The sequence below is a fragment of the Podarcis erhardii genome, assembly GCF_964252035.2.
Source record: "Podarcis erhardii genome assembly, chromosome: 7".
In the NCBI taxonomy this organism is placed as follows: domain Eukaryota; kingdom Metazoa; phylum Chordata; class Lepidosauria; order Squamata; family Lacertidae; genus Podarcis; species Podarcis erhardii.
In genome coordinates, this window is record NC_138511.1 from 13100482 (window position 1) to 13126822 (window position 26341).

The 26341-nt window shown below is 48.7% G+C and overlaps 1 protein-coding gene across 2 annotated transcripts; it reads left to right on the top strand.

Annotated features, from left to right (window-relative positions):
* The first annotated feature begins 1669 nt into the window (after positions 1 to 1669).
* On the top strand, positions 1670 to 26341 carry LOC309346784 (uncharacterized protein). 2 transcript variants are annotated; one of them, XM_081870962.1, is made up of 9 exons: positions 1670 to 2526; positions 4425 to 5505; positions 5833 to 5895; positions 10607 to 10741; positions 13133 to 13307; positions 15139 to 15237; positions 17204 to 17295; positions 18259 to 18396; positions 25966 to 26341. In XM_081870962.1, the coding sequence occupies exons 1-9, from the start codon at positions 2390 to 2392 to the stop codon at positions 26275 to 26277; spliced, it is 2232 nt and encodes a 743-aa protein (XP_081727088.1). In that variant the 5' UTR covers positions 1670 to 2389; the 3' UTR covers positions 26278 to 26341. The 2 variants fall into 2 exon arrangements, with proteins under 2 accessions (XP_081727088.1, XP_081727089.1); XM_081870963.1 differs by lacking the exon at positions 5833 to 5895.

Sequence of the window (26341 nt, forward strand, 5' to 3'; positions counted from 1 at the left end):
CATCCTCCTCCTCCTGCCTGCTGAATTCTACAAGGGCAACACTGAGACTACGCTGGCAGGCAGGGCCACCCCACAGGGCTGGTTGGCAAGCAGGCAGGTGGGGGCTGGCTGATAGCAGACGAAGGTTGGTGAGGCAATGCCCCATTTGCCACCAACTGACTGGCCACCCGTGCTCAGTGGCGTAGCGTGGGGGTGCAGGGGGGCCGGCCGCACCGGGCACAACATCTGGGGGGGACGTGCTCGCTGCCTCCGGAGTCGCCGAAGAGCCTCGGGCGCAGGCTGTAGCAGAGCCCCATGTCTCGCGGAACTGACGAGCTGTGCGCGCGTCCGGGCTGAAGGCGTCCAGAAGGCAGCGGCTCTCAGCGCTCGCCGCGGTTCCCGCGCGTCAGGGCCGCGGAGAGCACGCCAGGCAGCCCCTCTGCCGCCGCCACTGCTGCTGCTGCTGGGCCATGTTGCATTTTCCTCGCCTCTCTGCCCTCCTCCTCCTCCGGGCAAGCGGCGTCGTTTGGGCGGCAGCGGCAACTCGCCTCAGATCACCTGAGACGGACCCGCCGCCATGGCTATCTTACCGTAAATACCCCAGCCCAGGCAGCAGCAAGAAGAAGCTGGCAGCGGCTGCAGGTTAGGGGTTAGGGGCGCAAATTACTTGCCTTGCCCCGGGTGCTGACAACCCACGCTACGCCGCTGCCCGTGCTTCAGAGACTCAACTGATGTGGGGAGGAAGACCTGTGAACCCCAATCCCCCCGTTTTATTAAATTTGCTTAGTAACATAACAATATTATATATATACTATAAAACAAAGAATACAGAACAAAATTCATTCATACTACAGTGCCTAACTACATAACATTAATATATATGGTTTCTGAAAAAAAGGCTTACATAACAAAATCAATTCAAAATACCATCCGGTTTACTCCCCACCCCCTCTTTCCCCTCCCTTCCCACTCCAGTCCTCCCTGCCCCCGGTCAGGCCTTCCTTCTTCATATCTTTATCCATGTAGACAGTCTGTTCATTCGAGCTTGTATGTTAGGGTTGGCTTCCTCTCTTTCTATCCAGGCCCTGTAAAAAGCCCATTTATTTGTGATTCTTTGGCATTTGTTTTCCCATCTATCCTCTGCCACTATCTGTGCAAATATTTCTGATGGTACGTATTCAAAAACATAATCATTCCATTTTTCCATATTCCATTTGGCCTTTTCTTTCCCTCCCAAAGCAATAACTGCCATTCCAGCTAGAATCATAATCTTTTACAACTCTTGCTTATTACTCTTTACTTTGTTATTTCCCAGTATTCCTGAAAATAACAAATCCCTATTAACTTCTATGTTTATTTGAAATAGTCCAGAAATTACCTTAATAATCTTTTGCCAATATTCCTTAACCAGATTACATTCCCACATGTGTGAATATAGTCCTTTTTCCTGACCACAATGCCAGCATTTGGGACTAAACCCTTTCACTATATACGCCATTTGTGCCGGAGTTCTATACCATGTGTGTGAACCCCAATCCTATATAGGCATTTTGACCCAAAATTAGTGCAGGCATGGGCAACCTCGGCCCGCCAGATGTTTTGGGACTACAACTCCCATGATTCCTAGCTAACAGGACTAGTGATCAGGCATGATGGGAATTGTAGTTCCAAAACATCTGGAGGGCGAGGTTGCCTATGCCTGTTCTAGTGCCTGCAGTGGGGCTTCATCTTAGTGAGCATTAACCAGCTAGTGCCTTTTCTTTTTTGAAAACTGATGTTATTTGCAACACAGTCCTAGCCTTCAGTTCCAGCAGGGGCGGGGAGCCTTTTTAAAGCTGGGGTCTGGATCTGTACCATCTGAGAGCCAGGGTGCACCACACAGGAGCAAACTGCTTCCCCCATCTGCACTATAGCTGGCAACACAGAATGAATAAAGAGAGCGCTTTCACTTTATGCTGGCGTTACGTTTTGAAAGAAATAGCTGGAATAAATGAGCAAATAAATTTTCCATGCGAGTGCACGTTTAAAAACTTTGCAAATGAATTTTTATTAGAGTTTGCATCCCAAACATATTTAAGTCTAACCACTCGCCTTTCCCCCAGTTACAGCTGCTAGATAATTCTGCTCCCACCGTTTGCAGGGAGTTAGCCAACACGGCTTGAGGACCTGGAATGGTTCTGTGGGTCCTCTCCATCTTTTGCCACAAACAGACATCTCAGTTCCTCTTCCAGCATCAGCACCGCCCTTTACACACAGAGAGGGGAGAGCCACTGGTACCCTACCAAGCCTCCAGAGGGGGATAACTGCTGCTTCCAGGCACTGGGAATCAAAGGAGCTTTTGAACAAGGTATCATCTCTGGCCAAGTCCCATAATCTCTGTTTACCAGTCCCCAAGTTTGGGAAGGGTTCCATGTCTGGAGTGGGCAGCCAACGGTTTTTGACCTCCTCGACTTCACTCAAGGGGAAACCCAAATTCAGGCAAGACAACAGCAAGGAAGAGCAAGTTTGGGGGCAAGGGAACTCGTGGAACAGCTGTGCAACCTGCAGGTAGGTGCTGTAAAGGAGACAAAAACCAGGAGAAAAGTTGTGCTGAATTTTTACTGGAAAGGGGGGAAATGTGGGAAGTTTCAGGGAGGGGAGAGATCCAGGAGACCTAGGAAGCCGGGAGCTATCAGAAAAGAATGGTTGTGTGCGTTTGTGTATTTAATATGCCTTTTCATATACAGGAAAAACAAGGCAGCAGAAATTGATCTAAACAGCATAAAACAGCAATCAAACAACTTTGAAACTGGCTAAGGAAACAGACTGAGATTTGGTCAAATTGATGGACCAGATTCTGAATATAAAAAGCTTTAAAAAATATTATTCAGATGAACCATAAACTAACCAAGGAACCGAAAGTTACCACCAGAATGCAAACCTTATTCAGCTGATCCCCTCTGAACAATCCCCCAAACTGTTAAACCCACTGAGAAGATTAAATTTCATCTCTTGAGTGAAAAGCTGGATAATTCAAGCCAAGCAAACTGATTGGGGATAAGAATTATCAAAGATGGACAGAGAAAAGAAATTGATTACAATTAAGTTTTTCATTTACACGAATTTGTTCTGTGCTATCCACAATGTATAATTATTTTACTGAATCGTAGATTTAAATATAAAAGGTGCAGTAGGAGAAAATGAAAGGGCTAGTGACCTAGAAACTGTTTTTTAAAAACATTGAGATTGCTAGGTGTTTTTGTTTTAAAAATTGCACGGTTAACTTGAAACGTAAAAACTTGTATTGTTAGAAACAGAAAATTGAATAGCTCCGAAGCAGAGCTAAGAAAGGAATGAAATTATTCACAAATGCAAACCATTTGTTCCCTCAAATGTTCATATTTTTGTCTAAAACGTCTTGCGATCCATTTTGGATTCCCCCCCCCATTTGCATCAATAAAACAGCTGATATCTAAACCAATTTGTGTGAGATAAATGTTTGCTAGACTTTTCTAGTTTGCTAGACTCGTTTCAAACGGGAAGGCTTAGTAGGAAACCAATAAATTTTATGCTGATATTTATTATTGCAGAGGAGGATGTTAAATCATCACATTTCTAGATCATCGCCACAGCCCCATCTTGCCCTATGGGTTCATCAAAAAAATCCTAAGCTCCGCAGCAAATTCATGAAGCAATCTTTCAGAATAATTTTTTCTCCTATTAACTCACCATCAAATGCTCTGTTGTCCAGTTGCATCATTTTCACTATAGTTGCTCTGGAAAAAAAGTGCTGTTCTATTTTCCCTCTTTTTATTTATTTGCACAGAGCTGCTCTTATGTGTGTGTTTTATTACAAATATAGCAGAGGGGGGAAAGGAATAAGGAAGAGGGAAAAAACAAACACCACCAATTCCTATTGGCATTAAAAATAATTCATCATCCAAAAAGATAAGAATAACCCATCAATTTTTTCATCAGGTCTAATTTTTTTAAAAAAATACCCCAGATACAGATATAGATTAGATACAGATACACACCATTGATTTATTAACTGCCTTCTCAAGGCGATTTACACATAAGGTAATTTAAAACCATTCATAACACTTGAGACAACAAAAGCACCTAAAGGAAGACTAAAACTGCCACCAGTTTTTAGGGTTTTAGCCTTGCTTTAAATTTATTTGTTGTCTTCTTGCTTTAAACTGTTTTTAATTACTTTATGTCCCGTTTATCCAGCTGGGAAAACCTGACGTGACGTGAAAATGTGGAGAAATGAACTTATGAATGGGAAAACAAGAAAGGGAGAAAAACTGAGATTGATATTGACTCAGCTGTGATTCCTGCATTGCAGGGGTTGAACCAGATGATCCTTCTGTTGCTTTCCAACTCTACAATTCTATGAGTCTGCATATCTTTCCGCTTGTGAAGGGGACAAAATTAACCAGTTTCTCCTTTCCTTTCCTCAGCCTCTGTCCCTCTAGCACCAGCAAGACAGTGAGGCGAATCCTGGTCGCCTGCCTGGTCTCTGTGGCCACCCTGATGGGGACCATCTCTCTGGATTTAAGCAAAACTCTGGAATCATGGAGGAACGCCAAGGCGGCCCTCGCCAGCATCCCCTCCTGCCAGACCTTCTGGGTCCTCCATCTCGCCAGCCTCTTCAGAGATGAGATTCGTAGCCAGGAAGATGGCGAGGGCAAAGCACTGAACACGTTCTTCCTGGATCGCGCGTTGGGGAAATTTGCAGTTTCCTGCGAGGGATCCGGAGGGAAGGACCATGTGTTGCAGGTGCCATGCAAGGAAGACTTTGGGTGCCAAACTTTCGCCAGCGAGATCAGGGAGAAGCTGAACGGCACCCAAGCGGCGGTGATGGGTCTCGCGTGGTCCAGGATTGTTTCCGAAATCCTCGAGGTGTTTGGGAGTCCTGAGGAAGACCTTGAAGCGATAAAGTCGAACCCAGATTGGGTTGACGTGGCGTCCCTCAGAGCCATCCTCAGAACCAAAGGAGGCTTCCTGAAGTCCCAAGAGATGCCTCCATCAGCTTCTGTGGACGCCCAAGGCCTGTGGTACCAAATGTCTGCCGTTCTGACCTATGCCGTCATCGCATCTGAAAGCGTTCGAGGGTGTTGGGCAGAGAACCCAAACCTCTCCATCTCTTCCACCCAATATGGGGGCATCCCAGTTTTCTCCCCACCACCCTCGCCATTGCCACCGGACAAGCATTTGGTGAAGGACTTGGATTCCTTGCAGGCCTGCTTGTGGGAGAAGAGCCGGCAGAGGCTCAGCAAGAAATCCAGAGATATCCTCTCCCTGGTGAGCCTCAAGATCTGCCTGCTGGCGGTCGCCAGCCTCATCTACCCCATCGTCCTGGTGTCGTTCAAGGAGATGACAGATTGGATCCGCAATTACGCCAGGAGCCTCAAGGAACGGACAGAGGATTTGAAGCGTGAGCGGAGCTTGGCTGAGGACCTCTTGCACCAGATGTTGCCCAAATCCGTTGCCAAGCAGCTAAGGAAACGCGAGCATGTGGAGGCAGAAAATTACGACCAGGTAAAAATGCCGTCACAGGTGACTTGCACACCTTGCACACCGCTAGCCTGGTCTCTTCGATTCAGGGATGTCGCTCAAGGGCAGTCAGTGCAGAGAATAAATAAATAATAAAATTTGTATCCCACCTTTCCTCCCAAAGGGTCCCAGTGTAGCAAACCATCTCCATCGAAAACATCCTACAAAACAGTGAGAAACCAGCCACATTTTCTCTGCCAGTGAGTTCAGGGTTGCTAGAAACAGCATCTTTCAGCCTTCAAATGTTCCCCACCATGTTACATTTTAAAAATTATTATTATTAACCTTTAAATCCCACTTTTTTTCTCCAAGGAACTCAAGGCGTTGTACCCAGTGATCTCCCTCCTCAGTCAATCTTCAAAACAACCCTGTGAGGTAGGTTAGACCAAGAGGCAATGACTGGCCCCGAGGCCCTACAATGAGCTCCAAGTGGAGGGATTCGAACGCTGGTCTCTCCGAGATCCTAGCAATGTAGCACAAGAGGATGGCAAGCGTAGCAGGAAGATTCAAGGACAATCAAAGAAACATTTCAACATTTCAGTGTAGTGTAGCGCAGTGTAGTATCAAAATATTTTTTAATGGATAGATACCTTCTGAGCATGAGCAGATTTTTATTCTGAAAGCGTGGCCCAGAGGAGAGTGGTGGTATATGTCGACAGGGTAGGAAATTTTGCAAATAAATCGAATAAATGAAAATAGATAACACGCCAAGAGGCTTGAGGCTTTCAGCTTCCCAACAGACCCCTTTCCCCAAATGCCAAATGAACAGTTTTTTGTTCAGATAATAATAATATAATAATAATAAATTATCATTTATACCCTGCCCATCTGGCTGGGTTTCCCCAGCCACCCTGAGCAGCTTCCAACAAAATATTAAAATACAATAGTCTGTTAAACATTAAAAGCTTCCCTAAACAGGGCTGCCTTCAGATGTCTTCTAAAAGTCTGGTAGTTGTTTTTCGCTTTGACATCTGGTGGGAGGGCGTTCCACAGGGTGGGCGCCACTACTGAGAAGGCCCTCTGCCTGGTTCCATGTAGCCTTGTTTCTCGCAGGGAGGGAACCGCCAGAAGGCCCTTGGCGCTGGACCTCAGTGTCTGGGCTGGATGATAGGGGTGGAGACACTTCTACAGGTATACTGGGCCGAGGCCATTTAGGGCTTTCAAGGTCAGCACCAACACTGAATTGTGCTCGGAAACGTACTGGGAGCCAATGTAGTTCTTTCAGGACCGGTGTTATGTGGTCTTGGTGGCCGCTCCCAGTCACCAGTCTAGCTGCCGCAGTCTGGATTAGTTGTAGTTTCCGGGTCCCCTTCCAAGGTAGCCCCACATAGAGTGCGTTGCAGTAGTTCAAGCAAGAGATAACTAGAGCATGCACCACTCTGGCGAGACAGTCTAAAATTCTCAATAACAAAAGATTTTATCGGCTGTTGTCTTTATGCCTTAGGGATAAGAATCAAAAGGAGAGTAAGTGGGGTGCAGTGGCGTTGCAGGGTGTTGGACTAGTTGAACTCTGCAATTCTATGAAGAGCTACTGCTCCTCATAGTTCCCTCGCACCTCTTGGGTGGTCACATGTTGGCAACCATTTTGAAACGCCTTCTGCTCCCCAAAGGTTTGCCAGGAAATGGTAACTCGCAGGGAAATAAACGACCTCATTTTCACCATCTCCTCTCTCGTCTCTGGGTGCTCGGGGATCGTCATGCGGGGGAACCCTCTTGACCACGCCCCACCCTGACAAAGAATTACATTTGCATTTCAACGAGAGGTGTAATTTCCTAAACAATCCCGTAATTGAGCAATTACGAACAGCCGGATCAGAACCCTCGGCATCAAAGACGAAGCCTTGGAGGAGAGAATTGCAGAAAGACATCTGGAGATAATTGTGGCAGCTATAGGGAATTCAGAGGGGGAAAACGAAGAATTAAGCGAGGATCCGGGCAGCCTTTAGGACAGAATATCAAAGAGGGCTTTTTATAATCACAGGAAAGACATCTTTCCTCAAATCCTGCTGTGGAGCTGTTTTCCCAAACCTGGAGTAGTGTAGTGGTTAGAGTTCTGGACTGGGACCTGGGAGACCTGGGTTCGAATCTCCACTAGTCTGTGAAACTCACTGGGCCAGTCATTGCCTCTCAGCCTGACCCACCTCACAGGGTTGTTGTGGGGGTTAAATGAGTGAGCCACCTGGATCTCCTGCGGAGAAAAAGGTGGGACAAAAATGTAATAAACACGTAAGCACAAGGCTATCTATTGTGTAGATGTGATAGCTGCTTAAACACTTGTCCTGTGATGGTTTGGCCCGGAAGAAAAGCAGCCTGCTAACAGCCACCACAATGTCTGGGGGCAGCCACTATTATTTCCCACAATGCTCATGTTGGTGGCCATGCTTTAATGGATTGTGGGGAAATTTAAAGAGCAGTCCCGCTAGCGAAGGTCTGGGAGCAGCCATTTTGATTTCCCAAGATGCTAAAATGGGAAATTAAAACGGCAGCTCCAGGGGGAGCACATACTTTCCAACATTTCTCCGATGAAAATAGGGATGTCCTATTCTATTCTATTTATTTATTATACCCTGCTCATCTGACTCTTGGGTGGCTTCCAACATATATAAAAATGCAATAAAACATTAAACATTTAAACAACTGCCTTCAGGTGGCTCGTGGGTCAGATAACTCTATACCCTCCAACATTTCTCCGATGAAAATAAGGACGTCTGACCATACCCTTCAACTTTTCTCCATTGAACATAGAGATGTCCTAAAGAAAAGTGGGACATTCCAGGATCAAATCAGAACCTGGGACGGTTTCTGTAAATCTGGGACTGTCCCTGGAAAATAGGGACACTTGTGTGGGAATGTTCAGCGTGGCAGGAGAGGATATATTGTTTATTAATATCCTCCCTAACTTGCGCTAGTGAGTTTCTTTATGTAGCAGAGTTACATTCCCCACAGGCACAGAAGATAGCTGGTTGCAGGCTTGTGTAAGCCTCTCACTATTATACAATTCAGTCTGTCTTCAGATTGAATTGTATATTCCTGGTAAATTCCCTTTAGGTAAAGGGTAAAGGGACCCCTGACTATTAGGTCCAGTCGTGACTGACTCTGGGGTTGCAGCGCTCATCTCGCTTTATTGGCCAAGGGAGCCAGCATACAGCTTCCGGGTCATGTGGCCAACATGACTAAGCCACTTCTGGAGAACCAGAGCAGCGCACGGAAACGACATTTACCTTCCCGCCGGAGCGGTACCTATTTATCTACTTGCACTTTGACGTGCTTTCAAACTGCTAGGTTGGCAGAAGTAGGGACCAAGCAACGGGAGCTCACCCCGTCGCAGGGATTCGAACCGCTGACCTTCTGATTGGCAAGTCCTAGGCTCTGTGGTTTAACCCACGGCGCCACCCACATCCCTCAAATTCCCTTTAATTCCTCTTAAAAGAATAAAGACTCAACAATCTTATTGAAAGTCAATAAAAGAAGTTTACTCACATCAGTTCACAGTTGGATTCCTGAAGGCAGACTTAGTTACAAATATGTACATGTGGATCTACCCCATATGGGGGAATAATCCCAGTGCTTCTGCTAGCTGAGAGCAAGCGGAGCAGTCCTAGCTAAAAGCTGGTCAAACGACGAAGGAAGTCAAAAAGAGGGAAGGGGTGCTGCGTGACTCGTCCTTTTATTACCTGAACAGGTAAGGTCACGCCCACCTCTAGTCACATGCAAGGAAGGATGCTCCAGCCCAGGAGGTACAGGAAGTTTTGACTGGCTGGACCAACATCCCCTTGCATGTCCACTCTAGGAAAACAAGGAATGTTGTATTTGACTGCTCCCAGTGGATTGCATCTCACAACTTGGTGAGTCCGCACTATTACCACCGCCTCCCCTCTACTTCCAAGTAGGCCTGGGGCACCCCTACAGTAGGAAAGTGCTCACCTTATGGAACCCCCCCCCCAACCTGGAGCCAGCTCTACCCGTAACCCAGGAGCCAGCCCCCTTTGTTGGAGAGGTATAATTTTTTTTAAATTACATTTTTATTAAGTACAGATTAGAAAACACACATATTTACAACAAAAGAAAATACAAAAGAAAAAGAAAATACATATAACCAAGGAAAAAAAAATAGAGAATACTTTGTCTCTTTTCATATTTACAGTTATTTATACCTCTATAAAATGCTATTCACAATAAAGGAGTGAAATGAAAGATAAGATATCAGAAAAAAAGAAAAAAAAGAACAAAGAAAAAAGAAAGAAGTAAAAGAAAAGGATCATAGGTCAAAATTTTTAAAAGTAGATAAGTATTCACTATACATAGCCGTTTTCCATCTATATTTATATTCAATTTTATAATTTCATCTTGTCTGTACCTTAAAAAGTGTTTTTGTTTTTTTTTTAAAAAAAAAGACTTCCACCGTTTGCCTCACGCGTTTTTAATCCGTTCGTCAGATCCTCTGTTCTTCATCCCTTTGGATTTCCTTATTGGTCATCCCCTCCCATCTTTGGAAGGATTATTGGTCATCCCCTCCCATCTTTGGAAGAACTGTACGGTTCCCGTTGTCTTAGGAAAGCAAACAATATCCTGCAGGATGCATCTCACCCGGGACACAGTCTGTTTGTACTACTGCCTTCTGGCAGGAGATACAGAAACATCAAGTCAAGGACAAATAGACTGAAAAATAGTTTCTATCCAAGAGCTGTGGCCTTCTTAAATGCAGTAACTCGATAGTGTGACCTGGGAGTTTGATGGGTGTGGGTGTGGGTGTGGCTGGAATGTGGTTTGTTTGGTTGTTGTTGTTGTTTTGCTTTTGTTGTTTTTAAGGGATGGCATCCAATTTCGTTGCACTTGTGCAATGTTGCACTTGTGTAATGACAATAAAGAATCTATCTATCTATCTATCTATCTATCTTAATGTCTCACTTTGTATTTTTTATATTGTGCACAAGATTATTCTAAACACAACCAGATCTTTATAGTCGAGCCCTGGTTTTGTAAAGAATCATTTAAGAACTCCCATTGCTTCATAGCCATAGTTTTGGATTTTCTCCTTATGATTATGAGGTATGATAATACAGCCCAATCCATCTCCCCACAACAGGTAACCATCTTCTTCTCGGATGTCGTGGGTTTCACCAGCATCGCCGCCTCCTGCACCCCGTTACAGGTGGTTGAGATGCTCAACAACCTCTACGTCTGCTTCGATACTCGGATTGAATCCTATGACGTTTACAAGGTCAGTGGCTTCCAGCTTTGTTAAAGCATCGGGGTGGTCAGGGAAGACTTCTCAGGCAGGAAAAGAAGAGGGCAACCCAAAAATGACGGAGTGGCCAGAACGCTTTCCCTCCAGGGCCCTACCTGGCAGGGCCATTGTGAATAATAACAACAAGCAACGTAAGGTTTTCTGGAGATCAACTTGATGGATCAAGTTGATGGATCATGCTGAAATGGCTAAAATGACTGGAAGAATCAGAAATCAAGAAGATCAAAATTTTAATGACCGCTCCCCACTTAAAACGGGGGGCGCCTTTTGCGTGGACGCGTGCAGCCCTGGATCTGGAGTGGCCCCATCAGCATAGGCTTTGCCTTCCCTCAGGGGGGATACCTGGAGGTCCCCGCCTACCCCAGCGAGTTGTCCAATCCCACCTGGGGGAAGTGTTGCCAGGGAAACCAGGCCAGGTAAGGGGAGGGATTACCTGCCCACACAATAGAGGGTGGATCTTAATTGTTAATCCTCACTTGGCTCCAGAGCTTCTCCCACCCTACCCACCCTCAGTTAATGTCTTCTTTTGCAGGTTAACTTTTCTTCATAGGTTTTGCAGGTTAACCTGTCTCCACAGGTATGCGGGCGCTGCTACGATAAGGTCGCTGTTAAAGGGCCGGAAAGGAATTTCCCTGCATTGGCAGGTTTTGCCTTTCCCGTAGCAAAACGTCACAACTTTGGCGGTATCAGGCCTTGGACGGAATCCTTTAGTCCATCTTCCTCTTTGCGGCGGCGATACCAGGGTTCCCCGTTAAAGGGGTTTTTGAAGGGAGGCTTTGGCCGTACGCCGAAAGGTCGTCATTGCTCTCCCCTGCGGCGGCGTAACGGGGGCGGCTATCTCTGCTTGAACATATGTTCTCCAGAGCCGGCCCATCCCCCCCACACACACTGGATAACCCTGATGCTCCCTAGGTCCCCGGCTGGGGACTAGGGAGGGAGAACGCCCAATGCCTGAGCCAAGGTCTACCCACATTTGAAATTTAATAAAGTTGTGGCCAATTTAATCCCATAGCACGTTGTCTAGAGTCGTTATTCCACATGACGGGGGGACCACTCGGGATCTGGGGACTCCGCCTGTCCACGCAATAAGGAATGGGGGAAATTTATAATTTATCTTAAAATCCATTGTAAACAGCAGAAACAGTTAGTAGGATTGGAATAACACTTGTAGTTTAATGGTGAATTTTGGACATAATCCAAAAGGTTTGGATTATAGGAAAAGATGCAGGAGGAAATGATTAACAATAGGACCCACAAAGGGGAAGAGGGAAGTCCAGGAGGTTCTTTGGAAACTTGTATTTATGTTGTATGTTGGATATGTGATTGACAACCATATGTATATATATATATATATAAAGATTTGCTGGAGATGCACCTCTTTTGACACTTGGGATGCCTATTTTTGAGATTGTAAGTCATTTCAAACTGCTTTTAATATTGTGTCTTAATTACCCTTAGGGTAAAAGGCAGGTAAAAATAAATTTATAGTAGTAGAGGTAAAGGTAAAGGGGCCCATTAGGTCCAGTCGCGGACGACTCTGGGGTTGCAGCCCTCATCTCGCTTTATTGGCTGAGGGAGCCGGCGTACAGCTTCCGGGTCATGTGGCCAGCAGGACTAAGCCGCTTCTGGCGAACCAGAGCAGCGCATGGAAACGCCGTTTACCTTCCCACCGGAGCGGTACCTATTTATCTACTTGCACTTTGACGTGCTTTCGAACTACTAGGTTGGCAGGAGCAGGGACCAAGCAACGGGAGCTCACCCTGTCGTGGGGATTCGAATCACCAACCTTCTGATCGGCAAGTCCTAGGCTCTGTGGTTTAACCCACAGCACCACCCGCGTCCCAGATACAAACTAGCTTAAAGGTAAAGGGACCCCTGACCATTAGGTCCAGTCATGGCCGACTCTGGGGTTGCGGTGCTCATCTCGCTTTATTGGCCAAGGGAGCCGGCGTACAGCTTCCGGGTCATGTGGCCAGCATGACTAAGCCACTTCTGGCGAACCAGAGCAGCGCATGGAAACACTGTTTACCTTCCCGCCTATTTATCTACTTGCACTTTGACGTGCTTTCAAACTGCTAGGTTGGCAGGAGCAGGGACCGAGCAACGGGAATTCACCCGGTCACAGGGATTTGAACCGCCGACCTTCTGATCAGCAAGCCCTAGGCTTTGTGGTTTAACCCACAGCGCCACCTGCGTCCCGTAGTAGTAGCAGCAGCAGCAGTAGTGGTAGTAGTAGTAGTAGTAGTAATTTGCCTGGTGACCAAGCCACCAAAAGCATGTTTTATATTTTTGCTCAGATCTTGATTAAATGACCCTCAAGGTCTCTTCCAATTCCACAATTTTTGGGTCCCTCTTCCCCACCAGGTGGAGACCATCGGGGACGCCTACATGGTCGTGAGCGGCTTGCCAGAGAGGAACGGCACGAAGCATGCCGATGAGATCGCCAAGATGGCTCTGGACTTGGTGGCTGCCGTCCGGCAAGTTGTGATACCCCACATGCCCAGCGGCAAACTGCAGCTACGGGCTGGGATTCACACAGGTGAGACAGGTTGGCAGAGATGGAGAAGAGGCAGCCACATGGGGGCAGCGGTGTCCAACTCTTTGACTTGGTATTCACCTTTCTGTCAATTTTAATCATTTTTTAAAGGCATTTAACTGATTTTTAAAAACCCAATACTTTCATTTTTATTCTTTTTGTAAACTGATTTGTGTCGGGTTGTTGTTGTCGTTCTACACTCAAGCAGTGCACATTATTTAACTAAATCAGTGACTGCAATGATAAAGGGAATGGAGCGACTCCGCCTATAGGGAAAGTTTGCATCATTTGGGACTTTCCCGTTGAGAGAAAAAGCAAGTAAGAGGTGACGTGTAGAAGTTTAGCACGGCAGGGAACAATTTTTTTTCTCCCTCTGGAATCTGAGGACATCCAATGAAGCTGAATGCTGGGAGATTCGCGACAGAAATCTCCTGAATTTCAGTCCTCGCAGCACAAGGTTAAACTATGGAACTCCCTGCCACAAGAGGCAGGGATGGCCATCAATGCGGGTGGCTTTAAGAGAGGATTAGACAAATTCATGGAGGAGGCGAGTGCTATTGATGGCTACTTGCCACAATGGCTATGCTCTGCCTACACAGAAGAGGAGGAGGAAAAGGAGAAGAAGGAGGAGAAGAAGAAGAGGAGGAGGAGGAGGAGAAGGAGAAGGAGAAGGAGAAGGAGGAGGAGAAGAAGAGGAGGAGGAGGAGGAGGAGGAGGAGTTTGGATTTGATATCCTGCTTTATCACTACCCTAAGGAGTCTCAAAGCAGCTAACATTCTCCTTTCCCTTCCTCCCCCACAACAAACACTCCATGAGGTGAGTGGGGCTGAGAGACTTCAGAGAAGTGTGACTGGCCCAAGGTCACCCAGCAGCTGCATGTGGAGGAGCGGGGAAGCAAACCCAGTTCACCAGATTACGAGTCCACCGCTCTTAACCACTACACTACACTGGCAAGGAGAGAGCTCTTGTGCTCTGGTTTCCCATATACAGTTGTACCTTGGTCCTCAAACGCCTTGGTACTCAAACAACTTGGAACCCAAACACTGCAAACCCGGAAGTAAGTGTTCCGGTTTGCGAACTTTTTTCGGAAGCCGAACGTGCTCCGTTTTGAGTGTTACGCTTCCAATTTGAGTGCCACACTTCCGTTTTGAGTGTTACACTGAGGTCTGTTTTTGCCATTTATTTTTCGTTTTTGTTTTTGCGGTTTTTTCACCCGTTTTGTTTTTGTGACTGTGTGGAACCCAGTTCCACTACTGTATTGATTGATTCTGTGACTGCAGTACATTGTTTATTGCTTTCATTTTATGGAGCAATGGTCTCGTTAGATAGTAAATTTCATGGTACAGTGATACCTCGGGTTACAGACGCTTCAGGTTACAGACTCCACTAACCCAGAGTTAGTACCTCAGGTTAAGAACTTTACCTCAGGATGAGAACAGAAATCGTACAGCAGCAGCGGGAGGCCCCATTAGCTAAAGTGGTACCTCAGGTTAAGAACAATTTCAGGTTAAGAACGACCTCCAGAACGAATTAATTCTTAACCCGAGGTACCACTGTAAATGCCTGTTTTAGGGGTTGTTTTTAAAAGTCTGGAACGGATGAATCCATTTTGTGTTGCTTTCTATGGGAAAGCACGCCTTGGTTTTGGAATGGACTTCCGGAACGGATTAAGTTTGAGAACCAAGGTACCACTGTCATTGGCTACCATAAGAAAAGGATGCTGGAGTGGATCTGGCCTAATCCAGCGGGTTCTTCTTATGTTATTGAACAACAAATCATCTCTGTCTGCCCTGACATTTACCCTTCTCTTCCTCTCCCTGTTTCTCCCACCTAGGTCCGTGTGTGGCTGGCGTCGTCGGACACAAAATGCCTCGATATTGCCTCTTTGGTGACACGGTGAACACGGCCTCTCGTATGGAGTCCACCAGTTTGCGTGAGTGGCTGTGCCCCCCACAACCTCCCTCCACGCCCCTCTGCCCCACAAGATCCCAGAGAGCTTGCCATTGCAGCCAGTTTGCATTATTCTGTTCAGGGTTTTTTGTTTTTTTATTTCGTTTTTCAGATTAAAATCTTACAGTCACATATCAAACATACAACATACCGTATTTTTCGCCCCATAGGACACACTTTTCCCCCTCCAAAAATGAAGGGGAAATGGGTGTGCGTCCTATGGGGCGAATGCAGGCTTTTGCTGAAGCCTGGAGAGCGAGAGGCATCGGTGCGCACCGACCCCTCTCGCTCTCCAGGCTTCAGGAAGCTATCCGCAAGCCTTGCAAGCCCGGTGGGAGTTCCCGCGGGCTCACAAGGCTTGCGGGCAGCAGCCTGCAGCCCCGGCGAGTGTCCGCAAGCTTTGCGCACCCGGCGGGAGGTCCCGCCGGGCGCGCGAGGCTTGGGGCGGCAGCCTGCCGCCCGAAGCACGCGGAGCCCTCCGGAGGGTGCCCTGTGCTTCGGGCATTTGTGCGCAAGGCTTGGGGTGGCAGCCGCAGCTGGGGAGGGAAATAATTTTTTTTTATTCATTCCCCCCCCCCAAAAAAGAGGGGCGTCCTATGGGCCAGTGCGCCCTATAGGACGAAAAATACGGTAGAAACAAGATGCCAAAGAACCTCCTGTACTTCCCTCCCCCCCCTTTGTGGGTCCTATTTTTAATCATTTCCTCCTGAATCTTTTATAATAATCCAAGTCTTTTACCTCTCCATTGTATCCAAATCCACCATTAAACTACAAGCGATATTTCAATCCTACTAACGATTTTAACTGTTTACAATGGTTTTTAAGATAAATTATCAATTTCCCCCATTCCTTTTTGAGACTTTATCTTCTTTCCAACTGTGATTCCAAATTGTTTTACAGTGGTACCTCGGGTTAAGAACTTAATTGGTTCTGGAGGTCTGTTCTTAACCTGAAACTGTTCTTAATCTGAGGCATGACTTTAGCTAATGGGGCTGCTGTGCCGCCGCTGCATGATTTCTGTTCTCATCCTGAAGCAAAGTTCTTAACCCAAGGTACTATTTCTGGATTAGTGGAGTCTGTAACCTGAAGCGTTTGTAACCCGAGGTACCACTGTACTTGCTACTCCTTGCTACTCCTCCTACTCAGAGTAGACCCACTGATGTTAACATGCATGACTAACCAAGCCTTATTAATTTTACTGGGTCCATAGAGTAGAACGCTCACACTGTTAACACCCCATGCATTTATAGCACACAACTTCTCTCAAATAAATTCTAGGAATTGTAGTTTGTTAAGGATGCCGGGAGGTTATAAATTTCCCCCATTCCTTATTAAAAATTTGGTCTTCCTGATTTCTGATTCATCCAGTCATTTTAGCCATTTCGGCATAATCCATCCACTTGATCTGCCATTCTTCTCTGGTCGGGACTTTATCTTCTTTCCATCTCAGGGCCAATAACATCGCCGCAACCGTGGTCGCATACATAAATAGTCCAGCATATACAAAAACGTAATTAAACATTAAAAACTTCCCTATACAAGGCTGCCTTCAGATGTCTTTTAAAGGTTGTATAGTTATTTCTTGACATCATATATATGTGGGCCTGGGTGTATAATTTTTTATTAAGTTTTCTTTTTTACAATTTTGAATTTCATGTTGGCTGTTTTAAAGGTTGTTTTTAAAAGTCTGGAATGGATGAATCCATTTTGTATTACTTTCTATGGGAACGCGCACCTTGGTTTTGGAATGGACTTCAGGAACGGATTAAGTTTGAGAACCAAGGTACCACTGTAGTAAATCAATCAATCAAGAAACAAACAAACAAACAAACAAACCAGGAGGATTATGGGTTGTAGGGGTTTGACCTACAGTTTCCTCTTTTGACCAGGAGGTGGCGCAAGGACAGCTCCTCGTTTAACTATGTGTCTTCTGATAACTCATTTCGCAGCTCAGAAGATCCACATCAGTTCAGCCACATACCTTGCGCTGCTGAAGGACGATGCCTATGACATTGAGCTAAGAGGGGAGATTGAAGTGAAGGTGACTGCTACTATTATCTCCACTCATTTAGCACAGCCTGGGGCATTTGCAGGAGAAAGGAAGGCGAGTTCTCTGCCCCAAGGAGCTTACAGTGGGGTTGTGCCCAACTCAGTTTTAATCAGAGGAGATCCCTTGAGATTAATGGGTCTGCTCTGAACAGGACTAACTATAGGTTGTATCCAACTAAGTTGTATTAATTTGAAATTAGTGGGACCTAAGTTAGTCTTGAGGACTAGTAACTTTATTTTGTATTTTTAAAAAATGAAGTGAGATTTCTAGGGTGCACCAGTTTGAGCCAGATATCACACTCTGGGTTGTTTCTGACTAAGTTCAACACAGAGCAAACCTGTTGAAATTAATAAACTCACTCACATCCACTAACTTCAGTGGGTCTACAAGCAGCACTGGCTGCGATCCAATCTGGATTTATATATGAAGAAAAAGAGGATGGAAATAACTTCCTGTTATTATTATTTTTAAAAATTTGATTACATTTACCAAATACACCAAATACCTAATAATTGACTTTATGTTTTGGAAAGTTGTTTTTCCATTTGCTGTGCGTTTGCACACCTCTTGAGATATCCTGGCCAAATGTTGCACAAAACCAAGAAGCATGTTTGCATCTATGTTTGGAAACATTGGGTGCCATTTTGAATCAAGATGACAGACGGACCCTCTCAAAACTGCACAGGTTTTGACCACATTTTGGTTTATGGTTCCTCAGATCAAGGAGCTGGTTTTTGCCTGTGTCTGGATGCAACCGGGTGCCATTTTGAATCAAGATGGCGGACCGAACCATTTGAAGCGACGCTGATTTTGAACCCCTGATTTCACGGCTGTGCCGATTTCTTTGGCTTCTGAGAATTCCCAAATACCCCCACCCAGACACACACATGGTTACATCACCTTGGCTAGGCTGAGGGTTTAAAAATCTCCCCTTTTCTTTCTCATCCTGGGCAGGGAAAAGGGAAAATGAAGACTTACTGGCTGCTTGGGAATAAGAATTACAGCATCCAGAACGATAGCCTCGTGTGTCACTGGAATCCGGCGTTATCGCAGAAGAAGAAGATGGAACTCAGCCTCACCTCCATCCAGAAAGTATGGCGTTGATCGCTCTGAAATAGTGGGCTGACATAATTTCATCCATTGATTGAGACCTGATTTAATCCCCATAAAGGATGCGGGTGGCGCTGTGGGTTAAACCACAGAGCCTAGGACTTGCTGATCAGAAGGTCGGCGGTTCGAATCCCCGCAACAGGGTGAGCTCCCGTTGCTCGGTCCCTGCTCCTGCCAACCTAGCAGTCGAAAACACATCAAAGTACAAGTAGATAAATAGGTACCGCTCCAGCAGTAAGATAAACGGCCTTTCCGTGCACTGCTCTGGTTCACCAGAAGCGGCTTAGTCATGCTGGCCACATGACCCAGAAGCTGTACGCCGGCTCCCTCGGCCAGTAAAGCGAGATGAGCACTGTTATGTACTGAGTTGAATAGGATCCAAACTGCAGCAGTCTGATTGGTCCTAGAACAATAGGCTCCAAAAGGCAGCAGTCTGATTGGTCCTAGAACAATAGGATTCAGAATGCAGCAGTCTGATTGGTCCTAGAACAATGCAGCAGTATGATTGGTTAGCAGGAACCACCCAATCATGCTCCAGATAGAAGTGAATCCACAACCTGATTGGCCTACAGTAGAAGCCTGGAATTAGCCAATCATGTGCAGCCCATTGTGTAAATAATGTATATAAAGCAGATACTTTGAGGGGACATTCATTCATTCCTCCTCACCACTATGAGCTGAATAAAGAGCATGAAATCACTTTGCGACTCTGAGTATATTTCACTGGCGACGAAGGTGGGATCCCGCTGAGCTGACTGCCACACACAGCACCGCAGCACCGCCACCTGCCGCACCGCTGCCTCGCACCGTGTATCCAGGCTTCAGCTCCGGGACACAAGGAACTCAGAATGGCAACTGACAGCAGCTTCTCGCCATTCAACCCAGCATCTGGAGACTGGGAAGCGTACGCCTCCCGTTTCACCTTCCTCCTAGAAGCCAAAGGGGTCACCGATGAAGAAGACGCCAAGAAGAGGGCAATATTCTTCAGCGTCTGCGGAGAGGAGACATTTGAAATCGCCCGGGCTCTCCTTGCGCCTGAAGACGTCGCTACTGTTCCATACAAAACAATAATGGAACAGCTGAAGGGGCACTTTTCGCCACAGCCCTCAGTGGTGGCTCGTCGAAATGCCTTCTACGCAAAGCGGCAAGCCCCTGGGGAAACCATAACTGGGTTTGTGACCTCTCTCCGCCAAGCTGCCCGGTTCTGCAACTTCTCAGAGCTGGAGAACATGCTTCGTGACCGCTTCGTCGGTGGCCTGAAGGATGAGAAGCTGCAACGACGCCTCTACGCTAAGAAGAACCTAACGTTCCAGGTCGCTCTGGAGGAGGCCCTGGCAACGGAAGCTGCTGAGAGGTCGACGCAAGAGGCACGGCTGAGCCAGCCGTCCCAACCGAGGGTCCACCACGAAGACCTCACCAACGACTCGGGATCCGACAGGGAGGAGGTGCACCGAGTACAGCAGCGCACTCAAGCAGCCCACATACCACAGCTGCCTCGACGAGAAGGAGGGAACTGCGCAAGCTGTGGAGAAAGTCACGAGAGGAGGACCTGCCGTTTCCGCAACGCAGAGTGCAGGCAGTGCAGAAAATTGGGACACATCGCCCGGGTGTGTCGGGCTCGGCCCACCCGAAGCCAGGCATCAGATGACCAATCCAAGAGCCCCAGGTCCCGGGGCCCAACGCACCAAGGCAACTCGACGGAGCTCACAGACTTCCAGGTATACCAGTTGCCCCACCCCAACGTAGAAAAAATTTATGTAGAGGTACAGATAGAGGGGGCCCCATGCCGCATGGAGCTTGACACGGGTTCAACTCTATCCATAATCTCGGCAAGGACCTTAAGGAAACTGTGTCCTACTGGGGGTCCCAAACTCAGGCCGGCCCCATTCACCCTCCGGGACTTCCAGAAACGTAAGGTCCCCACAATGGGGGTGGGGACCTTCAGGGTGCAATACCGAGGGCGGACGCGGCAACTGGACTTGCTTGTGGTCAAGGGCCCCTACATTAGCTTACTGGGGTTGGCATGGTTTGGACCACTGGGACTAGCCATCACCGGGGTGAACCACATGAGCTTACAAGTGGACGTGGACGCCATATGCAAGGAGTTTCCGGGGGTTTTCGATGGGAAATTGGGACAGTATACGGGCCCCCCCATTGCTCTACAGCTTGACCCCGCAGTACGACCAGTCAGGCTCAGGGCCCGCCGGGTCCCATTCGCCCTGAAACCCCGTATAGACGAGGAATTGGACCGACTCGTGGAGCAAGGAGTGCTGGAGCCGGTGCCTAATGCCCCCTGGGAAACCCCAATCATCACACCCGTCAAGCCTAATGGTTCGGTCCGCATCTGCGCAGACTACAAATGTACCATAAACAAGGCCCTCATGGCCCATGCATACCCAGTGCCAGTGGTCAGCCATGTCCTTGCCACCCTGGCTGGGTCGAAAATTTTTGGCAAGCTGGACTTGGCCCAAGCATATCAACAGCTGCCAGTAGATGAGGCCACAGCAGAGGCACAGACGATTGTGACGCACAGAGGAGCGTTCAGGGTAAAGCGGCTGCAATTCGGGGTCAGCGTGGCACCAGGCATATTCCAGAATCTAATGGACTCTCTCCTTAAAGGGATTCCTGGTGTCACCCCCTTCTTTGATGATGTGTTGATTGCCGGGCCCACACCAGAGGAGTTTGAGGACCGCCTCCGCACTGTTCTGCACCGTTTCCAGATGGCGGGTCTCAAGGTGAAGCGGGAAAAATGTCTACTAGGAGTGCCTCAAGTGGACTTTCTGGGATTTATGGTGGATGCAGAAGGGGTTCACCCGACTGGGGACAAGGTACGGGCCATTTGTGATGCCCCAGCGCCCAAGAACAAGACTGAACTTCAGGCCTTCTTGGGATTATTGAACTTTTACCATTCCTTCCTTCCCCACAAGGCGGCGGTAGCGGAGCCCCTACACAGACTCCTGGACAAGCGGGCCCCTTGGGTGTGGGGCCAGCGCCAGGAGGCCGCATTCCAGGCAGTCAAGGACTTGCTTGTCTCAAACTCGGTCTTGGCACACTTCGACGAGAGGCTGCCGGTGGTGCTAGCATGCGACGCCTCGCCCTATGGCATCGGCGCTGTCCTGGGACACCAACTCCCGGATGGAAGAGAGGTACCGGTAGCATACTTTTCCCAGACACTCAACGAAACCGAGCGGAACTACTCGCAAATCGACAAGGAGGGTCTGGCAATCGTGAAGGGAGTAAAAAAATTCCATGATTTCTTGTACGGGCGGCCCTTCACCGTGGTGACTGACCACAAGCCGTTGCTTGGCTTGTTTGCCCCCGAAAAGCAGACCCCCCAAGTGCTGTCTCCTCGCGTCCTCAGGTGGTCAATTTTCCTTGCCAGCTACCAGTATGCACTGATTCACCGCCCTGGAAAGGCGATGGGCCATGCAGACGCCCTCAGCAGGCTACCACTACCGGAAACAGGCCCCGACCCAGCACCTGCACAAGAGGTTATGAGCCTGGAGCTGCTTCCTGACCGCCCCATTCAGGCACAAGAAGTTGCACACCATTCCAAGAAAGATAGGGTCATCTCCCGGGTCCTGGACTGGGTGTGGAGGGGATGGCCCAGCCGCAGCCCCGGGCCAGAATTCGCCGGCTACACGACCCGCAAACATGAACTGTCAGCCCACAAGGGGTGCCTGTTATGGGGAAGCAGGGTCGTTGTTCCCCAGCCCCTCCGCAAAAGGGTCCTCACAGCCCTACACGAGACACACCCAGGGGTAGTAAGAATGAAGGCCCTTGCCAGGAGTTATGTGTGGTGGCCGGGGATCGACGGAGAGATAGAGGCCTGGGTCAAACACTGCCAGGCCTGCCAGGAATCCCGCCCAGATCCCCCAAGGGCCCCAGTCCAGTCCTGGGAGTCCGCCCGAGCACCATGGTCACGCCTGCATGTGGACTTCGCTGGCCCCTTTCAGGGGAAAACATTCTTCATAGTGGTGGACTCCTACACCAAATGGCTGGAAGTCGCACTGGTACCGTCCACTTCTACGTCCGCAGCCATCCGGGTACTACGCAGGCTGTTTGCAACCCACGGGCTCCCTGACACTCTCGTCTCAGACAACGGGACTGCATTTACATCAGGAGAATTTCAAACCTTCACAGTGCAGAACGCCATCCGCCACATCCGTTCGGCGCCATTCTACCCTGCCACCAATGGCCAAGCAGAACGCATGGTGCGGACCACCAAGGACACCCTTCGCCGCATGACGCAAGGGGATTGGGAGTACCGCCTTGCCACATTCCTTCTAGCACAGCACAGCACCCCCAGCTCAACGACTGGCCGGAGCCCCGCTGAACTACTAATGGGTCGGCGCCTTGCAATCAGATTGGACCGCCTTCACCCCGATAGAGCTCAGGATGAGGTAGTGGTGGGGGAAGGCAGGAACCCCCGGACCTTCGAGGCCCAGGACCCAGTGTACGCAAAGAATTTTGGGGCAGGCCCTGCATGGGTACCTGCCACAGTCACCAGGGTCACGGGCCCCGTGTCGTACGAGGTGCTAACAGATGGGGGGCAATGCTGGCGCTGCCACTGCGACCAGATACGGCGACGATTCCCGGGAGAAAACCAGGAGGAGGAGGACAGGTCAGAGGAGTCCCAAGGGAACAGTGGGGCAGTGAGGCCCATAGAGCAGCAGGGGCAAGCAGGAGAGGCAGAATCAGTAAATACAGAGAGGACCCGCGAGGCCGAAAGGACACCGGAACCAGAACCACGACTGAGCGAGCCGGTTGCGCCAGACCAAACAGCCCCATCCTTGGAACACGAGCCAGAACCTGAACCCCGGACCAGGGAACACCCCAGGCCGCAACGCACACGTAGGCCACCGGCGTACCTTGAGGACTATGAATGCGACCTTCCGGGCAGGACTGGAACTTAGAGGGGAGGGGTGTTATGTACTGAGTTGAATAGGATCCAAACTGCAGCAGTCTGATTGGTCCTAGAACAATAGGCTCCAAAAGGCAGCAGTCTGATTGGTCCTAGAACAATAGGATTCAGAATGCAGCAGTCTGATTGGTCCTAGAACAATGCAGCAGTATGATTGGTTAGCAGGAACCACCCAATCATGCTCCAGATAGAAGTGAATCCACAACCTGATTGGCCTACAGTAGAAGCCTGGAATTAGCCAATCATGTGCAGCCCATTGTGTAAATAATGTATATAAAGCAGATACTTTGAGGGGACATTCATTCATTCCTCCTCACCACTATGAGCTGAATAAAGAGCATGAAATCACTTTGCGACTCTGAGTATATTTCAAGCACCGCAACCCCAGAGTCGGCCGCGACTGGACCTAATGGTCAGGGGTCCCTTTACCTTAATCCCCATAATAATGGCTGTGGCAACAGTAGACATGCTTGCCAGCTTGCCACAGTGGACCGGCAGAAGCTCTCCAGGATATTGAGGGAGCCTCTTCCAGGTCTACCTGGAGATGTCGGGAATCGAACCCAGAACCACCTGCATGCAAAGCAATTGCACCCCCACTGAGCTACAGCGTTTGGGATTTTGTTATAAGACAAAAGGCATGCAAGAGGCGACATGATAGAAGTTTGCAAAATTAAGCATGGGGTGGAGAAAATAGGTACAGGAAGGTTTTTCCCCACCTTCTCTCTCATAACGCTAGAACTCACAGACATCCAATGAAGTTGAGCGTTGGAAGATTCAAGGCCGATAAAAGAAAGCCCTTCAGTGTTAGCCTGCGGAACTCTCTCCCACAGGCAGCCACCAACTTGGATGGCTTTAAAAAAGGACTGGGCAAATTTATGGAGGAGCCACAGATGTCTGTGTTCTGCCAGTCGCAGGCAGAAACGCTTCTGAATCTCAGTTGCTAGAAGCCACAGGCGCAACATCTGAGGGGGGGCGCTCGCCACCTCCGGAGTCACCGAAGAGCCTCAGGCGCAGGCTGTAGCAGAGCCCCATGTCTCGCGGAACTGACGAGCTGTGCGCGCGTCCGGGCTGAAGGCGTCCGGCAGGCAGCGGCTCTCAGCGCTCGCCGCGGTCCCCGCGCGTCGAGGGCCCGGCAGGCAGCCCCTCCTCACAGCCCCGCCGCCGCCGCTGCTGCAGCTGCTGGGCCATGTTGCATTTTCCTCGCCTCTCTGCCCTCCTCCTCCGGGCAAACGGCGTCGTGTGGGCGGCAGCGCCAGCGGCAACTCGCCTCAGATCACCTGACACGGACCCGCCGCCGCCGCCATGACTACCTTACCGTAAATACCCCAGCCCAGGCAGCAGCAAGAAGAAGCTGGCAGCGGCGGCAGGTTAGGGGTTAGAGGCGCAAATTACTTGCCTTGCCCCGGGTGCTGACAACCTACGCTACGCCACTGGGGGAGGGTACTCTAGTGCATGGATCCTGCTTGTAGGATTCCCCCATCAGGGCAAGAAGAAGATGTTGGCCTAGATGGGCCATTGCCCCGATCCATTTATACGGCATTGTAAAAATGAAGGGGGGCAGGGAAGGAACTGAATTCCTCTAGTACAGATTTCCCAATGTCACTGCTTACATGCAGAGAGGGAGAGAAGCTATTTGAAAATAATAATAATAATAATAATAATTATTATTATTATTATTATTATTATTATTATTATTATTATTTATTATTTATATCCCACCCATCTGTCTGGGTTTCCTCAGCCACCACTCTGGGCGGCTTCCAGCAAAATATTAAAATACAATAATTCATCAAATATTAAAAGCTTCCCTAAACAGGGCTGCCTTCAGATGTCTTCTAAAAGTCAGATACAGTGGTACCTCGGGTTAAGAACTTAATTCGTTCCGGAGGTCCGTTCTTAACCTGAAACTGTTCTTAACCTGAGGTATCACTTTAGCTAATGGGGCCTCCCACTGCCGCCGCACCGCCGCTGCGCAATTTCTGTTCTCATCCTGAAGCAAAGTTCTTAACCCGAGGTACTATTTCTGGGTTAGCGGAGTCTGTAACCTGAAGCATATGTAACCTGCAACACTGTAGTTGTTTATTTCCTTGACATCTGGTGGGAGGGCGTTCCATAGGGCGGGTGCCACCACCGAGAAGACCCTCTGCCTGTTTCCCTGTAACCTCACTTCTTGCAGGGAGGGAACCGCTAGAAGGCCCTCGGAGCTGGAGCGATGGAGGTGGAGACGCTGCTTCAGGGATACTGGACAGAGGCCGTTTAGGGTTTTAAAGGTCAGCACCAACACTTTGAATTGTGCTCAGAAACGTACTGGGAACCAATGTACAGTGGTACCTCGGGTTACATATGCTTCAGGTTACAGACTCCGCTAACCCAGAAATGGTGCTTCAGGTTAAGAACTTTGCTTCAGGATGAGAACAGAAATCGTGGTCCAGCGGCGCAGCAGCAGGAGGAGGCCCCATTAGCTAAAGTGGTGCTTCAGGTTAAGTACAGTTCCAGCTTAAGTACGGACCTCAAGAACGAATTAAGTACTTAACCCGAGGTACCACTGTATGTCTTTCAGGACCTGTGTTATGTGGTCTTGGCAGCCGCTCCCTGTCACCATTCTAGCTGTTTTCCTCTCTCAACAGTCGAGCACATGTACAGCCGAGACCCTGGCGGACGAGAGAATCACAGCAGCACCCCATGATCAGAGGGGCTCCCTTGGCCCCCACGGGACGAAGCCGCTTGACGTGACCATCGGCAATGGAAGCCAAGGGCACACCTGTCCTGCTTTGCAAGAGAGCCCAGGGGCAAGTCGCCTCCACCTTTCTGGACCCCCGAATTCAAGAGAGGAGGAGAGAGGCCCAGACTTGCTGAACCACCCGCGTTACCGCCCAGACTGCGAGAGGATGCCGCTGCAAAAGACAGAGCTGCTGCCAGGGTTTGTGGGTGCTGTGTGAAGGGGTGGGGGCCCTGGGAAAATCAGCTTTCCCATTGCACCCAATTGGAGCTCTTGCCTGGTTT